The 9689-nt window shown below is 41.3% G+C and overlaps 1 protein-coding gene across 1 annotated transcript; it reads right to left on the reverse strand.

Moving 5' to 3' along the window:
- Window positions 1-110: 110 nt before the first annotated feature.
- On the reverse strand, window positions 111-8688 carry dele1 (DAP3 binding cell death enhancer 1). The gene is made up of 12 exons (XM_044363062.1): window positions 8468-8688; window positions 7077-7194; window positions 6527-6629; window positions 5572-5716; window positions 5184-5441; window positions 4366-4448; window positions 4171-4264; window positions 3840-3982; window positions 3527-3685; window positions 2053-2145; window positions 1236-1395; window positions 111-1060 (listed from the first exon to the last, which is right to left on the reverse strand). Exons 1-12 carry the CDS (start codon window positions 8496-8498, stop codon window positions 810-812), a joined length of 1638 nt encoding a protein of 545 aa, XP_044218997.1. The 5' UTR covers window positions 8499-8688; the 3' UTR covers window positions 111-809.
- Window positions 8689-9689: the final 1001 nt, after the last annotated feature.

Genomic DNA, 9689 nt, shown 5'->3' on the forward strand with positions numbered 1-9689 from the left:
CAGACAAACCCATGTAGCTACATTATAGCACTCTCTGCTCCTTGAAATACATTTGTTGCACATAAAATTAATTTTAATGTTAATCACAAAGCAACCAGACAGCCAAAAAACACCTTTTTAGTATTCTTTTTTATTTTACTAAGCATGTGCGTACAGTGCAAACAATAGAAAATCCTCCTCACAGTGCATCATAATTCACTTTGGCATTTTGACAGATAACTGGTTCCAAAACATTTATTAACTTCCCTTTTTTTTGCTTCTGACATTATTCATTTTGAAACATAAATCAATACTACGTCCATTCAGACTCTGTATTACTGAAGGTTATCTTTAAAATATGACACATATGTAAAGCACTTTGTCAGTTTCAGGTGTGCGTATCAAGCAATACAGTTTGCAGGAGACAAAACTTTTTTTTTTACATGATATATCCCACATTTCCACATAAGTGGAGAGCAACAAGTCACTATCTGAGACCCACCAAAAGGCACCTAGATCACATTTTCTTATCCACAGGAAAAGTTATAAGGGAGCTTATAAGAGAAAACACTACACTGTATATAAACAAATACAAGAAAAACTTTTATATCTTTCACGACTTGGTGCTCAACAGCTCTTTCAGACTTATAAAAAACCTCAAATTAATACTTATATAATAAAACATTCACATGAAGTATAAAATCTATTCGGTCTAATCCAGACATCACAATATGAACACTCCTTACACACTTTGACCTTTCTCCGCTGGTGACGATACATTCACACTGTGAAATACATTCCTCAGTTTGGCCTGCACTGCCTCGGATTAACTATCCGACCCCCACGGTCCACCGGCAGTTTCCTCCCTCTGTGCTGTGGGGATGGAGGTGAAGAGGTGAGGAGGACGGAGGGACACGCAGGCTCCCGGTGCTCTGGGAGTGATGCAGGAGGGAAAGGGTGATGGGGTGACTGGCGGAGGAAGGGACACGACCGGCCATTGAAGAGAGGGGCTGCTGGAGGCGAAGGTCGGACACAGAGAAACACGGAGCTGAACGGATGGAGCGCAACACAGCGTCTTCAGCTGGAGAAGGACGAGGACACAGAAGAGAAATCAGCTACTCATTCTCACAGATATCATGACTTCTATCTAGGCTCATTAAAAGCGAATCACAATGCAGTGTCATCGCTAACAAACGAACAAAACAATGACTAATACGGATGCCTGTCATTCTGACAGATCGTGTGTGTGTGCTTACCCTTCCTGTCTGTCTCGTTAGGAGGCATCAGTAAGATCTTAGCCTGCTTGTTGCCTGCTTTAGCGGCTCGTTTGTAGAATTCAATCGCCGTCCTCAGATTCTGCTGAACCCCGAAGCCGCTCTCGTAACATTGACCCAAGAACAGCAGAGCGGTGTCGTCCTAAACACAAGAGGAAAATATACACATAATTTAGACAATTTAAATCTTCCTAAACAATTTTCTAAATCTACATACAGGCGACCTTGTCACATTATACATGTATATATGTATATATCTTTATTTCTCAACTCACTCCTCTCTATCTTTCTCTTCTCTTTCTCCTTTTTTACAATTGTAAATATTTACTTAGTACTCTAATTGGAACTGGAGCCAAAATTTTTTGAAGCCAAATTGAGGAAGCCACATTTCACTGCCTTCACTGTTGCCACCTGCTGTGTTGTTTTGCATGTGACAATAAAAGCTCTTGAATCTCATGAATCTTGACAGCAGGATCCTCATTATACACACAATACAAGGATGACATAGGATGGATAGCGGACAACGTGTCACTGCTGTAGCATTCACAATATGTGACTGAACACTGGGACACTCAGTAAGACTGTATCTGTAAAATGATTGGTAAGGACCAGACTAACTTACAGTGTTACTTCAGCACAGATGCAACCACAAGGAGAAACTTAAAAGCAAGCAAGTGAATATCAAACAGCAGAGAGTTTCTTAAAGCAGCCTTTTTGAGATGGTGCACTGGCAGGGAAGGTGAAATCTCAGAGATAAAGCCATTAATAAAACTCCAGAAGCATCTAGAAAGGCACTCACTCTGCTCTCTGCTGCCATCTGCAGGTACCGGACTGACTTGCGCCCGTCTCTCACCGGCTCCTGAGAGTAGACAGAGGCCAGACAGACCTGAGCCTGAAGGAGAGAAATGGAGAGTTGTTTTGGTTCAGCAAAGCAACATCAGTGTATTATTTATTATTATTTATTAAAGCATAGTTTCAATGTAATTCAACTATCACTAATCCTTTTTACATATTCAAATCATGTTGTCATTCTGCAACTTTTTAAATACAGTTTTATTAAAGCTCTTGGGTTTTTTTCATTTCCATCCAATCCTAAATGGCACAAAGCAAAACCTTGAATATCTCTTTCACATAGTTCCTGGTAACTTACTGGGATAACCCTTCAGGCACCACTAGTGATTTGATTTCACTATTCACACATGCAGCTATATGCGCCTTTTCACACATGCCATGGTGATGCTGGAATAGACGGGGCAAGGGACACGGATGCCAACCTGCTCTGTGCGGACTGAGAGGAACTCCCTTATTTCTGAATCTGGCCAGTTTCCAGCTGCTCTTGCAAAAAGGAGCTTGTTTGCAAACAAAAGAACTTGTATTGCTTGTTCGTTCAGAAATCACCCACCAAAGCATTGGCAAGGCAACCGTAAACAAGTCACTGATTCAAATACATCATCAGCAGAGTCTTGCGATTGGTTTGCTCGTTCCAAGTGAAAGTATCTTTCGTCATACGGACGGTAACCCTCGACTGTTTTCATTAACAACACAGCGGTATTGGCATTTTCCCTGGAATGTTACTAGGTCTTAAAACGGGAAATCTGCAGTACAGATTTCCCTGAATATTTATCCCTGCCCCCATTCACACGACCCCATGCAGGAAATGTTCCTGAACATTTCAGGGATAGACTGCATGTGTGAAAGAGGCTCTCGTAACTTGCCGCAGTGAATGCAAGAAAGCTGTGTTCAGCCATGTTGCATCAAAATGCTGCTGACAGACAATAACCCCTTTTTATTCTGAGTGTAGGGACAGTTTCACTCCTGTTGAGACGTGACAGGGAAAGGCTTCTTACTTTTTCTCTCCAAATGAAAACTTAAAATGAATAGTTAACATTCTTTGTGGTTACATTAGGAACCGCCTTTTGTCCATTAACTTCTTCAAGCAAACAGAGTAAAGTGAGATACTTCAGCCAGGTTTTATTCTGTAAAACTAAATGGAAAAGAAATCTTCACATTGTATTTTCACTTTTAAGTAAATCTTTTACTAAATCTTTTTAACGAGATATACAAAACATAGCCATATATTTCAAAATATTCACTTAAATGAATAAGCTGAAGTACAGCATAATATCTGATAACATGACAATTGTATTGTGATAAACACACTGCTGGAAAAAGATATATAGATACAGTGTGCATTTATGTATTTGCTCTAAAATTGCAAACACATGCTATGACAGAATTTGGGAGACATTAAAAGATGTTGTTATGATTTCTACCTTAGTGAGCCCAGCTGCAGAAGCCTGTTCCAGCAGGTTGATAGCCGTGTTCAGCTCTTCTACACTCTGGTGGTCCCTGCTGGTCAGGAGCAGCTTTGCATAGCGATACTGAGCCTGTCTGTGACCCCCTGCTGCTGCCTGATTGTAGTAATACAGAGCCTTAAAGAGAAAATACAGGGGAGGTTACAAGAAAAAATTTAAATTTACTGAAGTCAAGTGGAAATGACCAGCAAATAAATTCACAATGATTATCTTTTAATATACATGAAGTGTGAGAATGATGAGGTTGTGTGTGCGCTGTGGCTGGTCTCACCTTCTCCTTGTCCTTGCTGACTCCTCTGCCCTTCTCGTAGCACACGCCTGTGTTAAATTGGGCCTTACAGTAACCCTGCTGAGCTGCAGCCAGAAAACAGGTGAAAGCTTCCTCGTATTTCTCCCTCTTGGCACTTTCTAGACCTGCCGTAAAACAGAGAGATGAAGCTTTTAGCTATACACAGAAGAAACATACTGCAAAAACCTGCAAAGTAACAAGTGAGAACACATGACATTTGGTTTGTTAAAAAAAAGGATCGTCTTGGTTGGGAATGACTTTGAAAATGATGTGGTGTGTGACTGTGTCGAGTTGTTTTGGATTAAATAATTACCGATAATGTTTAAGACAACAGGAACACTGGTGTCTCCCACATGTCTGAGGTTCAGTGCTGCTCCAGCCAGCCTCTCCTCATCTGACAACATGTCCTGGAAACACAAAGGAGAGCAAAAATAACAATCAAGATCTGATGAAAAGACAAAAACAGCTTTAATAACCTCCAAACCAAATAGAGGAGGCACACTGTCACCTGGTCATTAGCATCTTTGGTCTCTGTGTTGTCTTTGTTGGCGTCATTCTGCAGAGGACAGGATGCTGAGAGCAATGATTCCTCTGTGGGTCAGGACAGGAAAAAGCATGAAAATGTCAAAAAAGTGAACATATTTTCAAAATAATATAGTCTTAATGTGATCTTTAACCTCTAACCCCGGGATTCCACCTGGCGCGTGTGCGCCGTGTTCCGGCTCCGACACAATTTTGCTCCGTCCTCTGCACAGCGCCCTATTCCACCAGGAGCGTGTCAGAAGTGGAGTGTCTTCACTGTGGGGAAGCCTTCCGCTGTTTAAAGTCAGTTGCACTCCTACAACAGTAATTACAGCAGCCTAGTCAAAGCTAATAAAGTCCCCTAAGGCTACCGTAATTACTGCAGTAGCAGGGCAACTAAACTGCCCAATTTTGTTAACTTGCTCAGCTTTCGTTGATTTGGTCATTTTCCTTGATTTTTGTGCTTCTACTATGGTTAAGTAGGCTACGTAGTTAAATAGTTTCTTTATTCCTCTGTTTTAATTGGGTGTTTTATTTTTAAAATTGACCGGATTCTCAATGCTGTTTCTGTGTCTGACTTCCTGCCCAGCTCAATCTGCTCTGTGCTGCTTGACGCGGCGTCCGTAGAAAATAGACGAGGCATCTATCTTTAGCGCAGCGGAGCGGACAGCCGCTTCTGGAATGTTTCTGAAACGCGCCGCGGTGTGCCCGGTGGAATCGGATACATTGACTAGAGTGGCCGGAACGCGGCGCACATGCGCCCGGTGGAATTTAGGGGTAATGACCACATAGGACTGAACAAACCAGGTATAGATGAATCCTGGATCAGGAGTTCCCTCTGGTGGTCTGAGATGACAAAGTCAGCAGTCTGATGTTCCTGCTGACTGCTGCTTTGAGGACTGGCATCACCTCCACTACTGCTGCTACTGCTGCTGCTAATGCTGCTGCTGCTGCTGCTGCTGCTGCTGCTCTGAGACGAGGACTGATCTTGATTCTGGTTTTTGGGCACCCCCTGCAGACACAATACACTCCTTCCTCTGGGCAGAACATCTCGCCTAGATACTGGAGAACCCAAAAAGAAACACCAAAATGAGAGATTAGAAGGATTTAGTAGCTGAGATTAATAATAATCAGTTAAAATGAACCGCCAGTTGGTCTGTTGTATTGTTACAAACATGTAATAAGGACTCACAGATCTCCAGCAGGATGCGGTAGCCACACTTCTGCAAAGTGGAGGGTGCTGTTAGGGATCCAGGGGTCGGACTGGGCTCAGTGCCTGAAGAGAACTGGGAGTGGATCCTCCTGCAGATCTGCATGAACAGAGCCGCTGCTGCACCCTGTGGATTATCAACAGCGTCACTGTCACCACTGATATGGAAACATGTTACTCTTAGTGCCAACATGCTGTACAGCAGCAACCATGTGCCATAAAGAGCCAACAGTCAGCAGGTGGAGGGTTACAAGGAGAAACATAGAAGATTGGATTGGACCAGCAGACTGCTTGCTTTACTAAATGAAAAAAAAAAAACCCTGTACATTTTAGCCATGAGGTCAAACTTTTTGCAAAAAGCAGTTATCAGGTGACACCACTGAGTGGCGCTGAAGGAATGAATCAGCTGGTTGCAGATTGAAAAGTGTGAAGAAGCGACAATGAACAATATCCTGTTATAAATGTGAGCTCATATTTTGGCTCCAGGCCACATCTGCCAAGACTTGCTTCATGGCTGCATCTACTTTTACTTTCTTTTTTTGGTAACATAAAATTCTTCAAGTTAACTATGTGATTCATGTGAATATTGAATATTTTCTTTGTGTCATGAGGGTTTCAGTTGTTTGTGATCACTACTAATTACTCTAAATCTGTTTAGAGAAATCTGAAAGTTGTCAAATAAAGGAGGACTGGACAGCATGTATTATTTATATAATCAGACCAGACTGTTTAAACTCTCATTGATGAGGATCCTGACATCCTTCTGTTGGGATTATCACATATACAATAAATCTCTCATCACAAACTGCGATGAACGGATGACGTCCAAACAGTCAAGTCCTCATACACAGGCTGACTGTGTCTACTGAGTCTGCAAAGTCATAATAATGGTAAAATGGTACGTCTCCTGATTTGAGAATTTGTGAACAAGACATACCCATCCCACAGCATCCAGCGCTGTGTAACGTGGGAGCTCAGTGTAGCCGTACTGAAAGGTCCTCTGTTTCTTCCTCCTCTCTCCATCTTCCTCTTTCTGAGAGCTGAGAGAAAAACAACACAAAACAAAGCCCAACAATTATATGTTTGCTTTTTTCTTTTTTTAAATTTTGTATCAAGACATCATATAAATACTCTGTGTAAGACAAATGGCTTGGTTTCTGTTTCCTCAACTGACCCCGTTCACACACACAGCAGATGCTGCTGAATGATGCAACCAGCTGAAAGAGTGTCAGCGAGCATGCTGCGAGGAGAAATCAGGTTCAAAGAAGGGCTAAATGAACAAGAAAGAGGTTTGACCTTAATTCAAATGTTCGCTTTACATCAGCTGCTAATATGGCCAGAGGTCTGAGAGCAAAGTAGTGTTGAGATCAAAATGATGAAGGCATTTCTTGTCTGTTTCTTTCTTCTTACTTTCTATCTAGACTTTAGCCCTCGGACCTGGACAGAGTCTGGACAGTGTTAATGAGAGGATGGAGGTGTGAAGCTACCTGCTGTCAGAGGGATGTCGAGAGGTGGAGAGGACAGTGGAGGTGTTGATGACCTCGTCCTCCACATGGTGGTTCTGGGGCAGTCGCAGGGGGGTATTGGCATGGTATCTATGCAGAACTGGGAGGACAAAAACAGCAGAAAGTAATACAGTGAATTGCACGTGACAAGTAAAGCCTCTTAAGAACTGCGCAGCACACAAAACACAGTCTGCAGTTCCTAATAGTAAGTCCTGGGAAGTTGCCTGAGAAAGTGGTATCAGTTTAGTTAGTTGAGTTTAAAAGCAGCTGTTGATGACAAGAGAAATTTAAATGAAAGAGCTGCTCATTTTAAACCAGAGTAAATTTTAATTAAATGTTCATTTATTATTGGAAACTTTCTTCTTTAAACATGTAAAAGACATACTATGCAGGATTTGTCAGTTGGTGTTTGTAGATACACAGCATTCAAAGTTGCCTGTGATAACAAAGCTGTGAATCAGATAAATAAAAGTTATTTTCTGATTGTTTCACTGCGGTTATGTTCTAAAGCACAAAAAATGCGAATGGGTTTTCAGAGGTAGTAGTAAGAACATAATTAATGTGATATTCTATACATTCTGCATCAGGTTTCCAGGTTTCAATACAATAACAATCTTGATAACTGATTAATCATTTAAGTAATTTGTGAAACAAAAATGCAGAAGCATTTGCTGCTCTAGCTTCTTGAAGGTCAGGGTTTGCTGCTATTCTCTGTGACAGTCTTTATTGACGCGATATTTTTTTTTTCCTAGTATAAAGAAGTCATGACCCGCCCTACTCTGCCTCTGATTGGCTTACTCTCATAGTCTTACCATAAATCTAACCAACCAACGAAGGCAACGAGTGCTAGCCAATCAGAGACAGAGGCGGGCGGGTCATGACTTCGCCATCCAACGAAAAATAAACATGGCTCCGCGTACCCAACTTTGACAATTACTGCACTAAAAAGTAGTAACCCATCCAGATAGTGGTATAAGATAGATGATAGAAGATTTTGATATTTCTTATTTAATGTAACATCGTGGTGGGTTGTAAATGCATATCCGTATATTAGACACTGTAATGTGTGTTTGTGTGTACTACAGTGTTATAATTAGGCTACACACAGCCTCGAGGAGTTTTTACTAACATGGAAAGGTCCAGAAACCGGTTTTGGCTGCGACCAAAATAAACCTCGGTTGTTGACAGAGAGATAATAAAGATTTTATGTTATTTACATGAATTGATTGCAGCAGCTGTTGTCGGGGGTCTCACAAAACGGCTTTTATGTCTTTATAAAAACCCACATCTGCTAATAATTAATCTGCATGCAGAGTCAACATAACATAAAGAGGCAGGGAGAGTTTCTTCAGCGTCACTGACATTTTTCTTACCTCTTCCAATAAATCCTTGAACTCTCCACATGGTTCGTCTTTTTGTTTCACAGCAGCTTTAACCGACGAGTTATTTCCATTTTAGATTCCTCTGGGGGGTCGTCTGGCCCCATGAAACAACTGCTGGTGGTCCAGTCAAGCAGGTAGGTTGTTTGTATGTACAACCAGTCACGAGTTGCGTCGGTTGGACGGTCGGAGGAGGGTCAACTGTCAACCCGGTGGTGATTTTGTTTTCCTAGGATGGCGAAGTTATGACCCGCCCTACTCTGCCTCCGATTGGCTTACCCTGATATTCTTACCCTAATTCTAACCAATCCCACTCCTCGTGCCTAAATCTAACCAACCCAACCAACGAAGGCATCGAGTAGTAGCCAATCAGAGGCCGAGTAGGGCGGTCCTGACTTTGCCATCATGGGAAGAAAATATCAGCAAGGTGGGTGGCTCAGATGACGCAAGCGAGGTTTGAGAGGCCTCGCAGGCAGCGCCGCCCTGAGGTGTGAGGGGTAATAACAGTCTGTGTGTGTGCGGGTGGTGATGAGGGTTACTGTGGGTGAAATTGAGGTGAAATATATTTTACAACAGGGGTCAGCAGTTTGGTTCAACCATGGTTCAGTTTTTTCAGGATTGTTTGGTTGGGGGCAGTAGAAATGAAGGCCTATATGTTTTGTTTATTTCTTTTGAATTATTTAAGAATGAAATACATTTATAACACTGTTTAGGATTGAGTATTTTTTTCTCATTAGTAAGTGAGGTCATATCAGAGTTACAGCTTATTTTAATACTCACGTGTCTAAAAAAACAAAAAACAAAAACAAAAACAAACTCATATGCAAGTATATGTTGGGGCACAGTTGTTACACGTTTTATGATTTTCCCAATAAATCAAAAACCATTTACACTGGAATAGCCAGTTTGCTGTACTATAAACTTTAATGTTTCAACTACTGAAACAATTCATCTAAGTGGTTTAATAAAATATGTAGAGGTTGCAAAATTGAATTAAATGCAGTCACTCCACTGTGACAACTGTCCCAGTGTACAGGGATGGTTCTAAAATATACATAATTAATCCATCAAATACTGAAAATGAAAAAAAACTATGAATCATTCATGTTATTTTGAGTATTCATTTCTTTTTTTGAAAAAATAATGTTTATCTTTTTTCACACTACATGACAAAAAAGAAGGGAAAAAAACCCTTCAACACAGCATTTCTGTTAGA

Source organism: Thunnus albacares, chromosome 10 (assembly GCF_914725855.1).
Source record: "Thunnus albacares chromosome 10, fThuAlb1.1, whole genome shotgun sequence".
NCBI lineage: Eukaryota > Metazoa > Chordata > Actinopteri > Scombriformes > Scombridae > Thunnus > Thunnus albacares.

Coding starts and splice junctions, on each gene's coding strand:
- dele1 (XM_044363062.1), bottom strand. CDS start 8,498: ATGTGGAGAGTTCAAGGATTTATTGGAAGAG. Junction 7,195..8,467: donor TCAAGGATTTATTGGAAGAG/GTAAGAAAAATG, acceptor TTGTCCTCCCAG/TTCTGCATAGATACCATGCC. Junction 4,265..4,365: donor CCAAAGATGCTAATGACCAG/GTGACAGTGTGC, acceptor TTGTGTTTCCAG/GACATGTTGTCAGATGAGGA.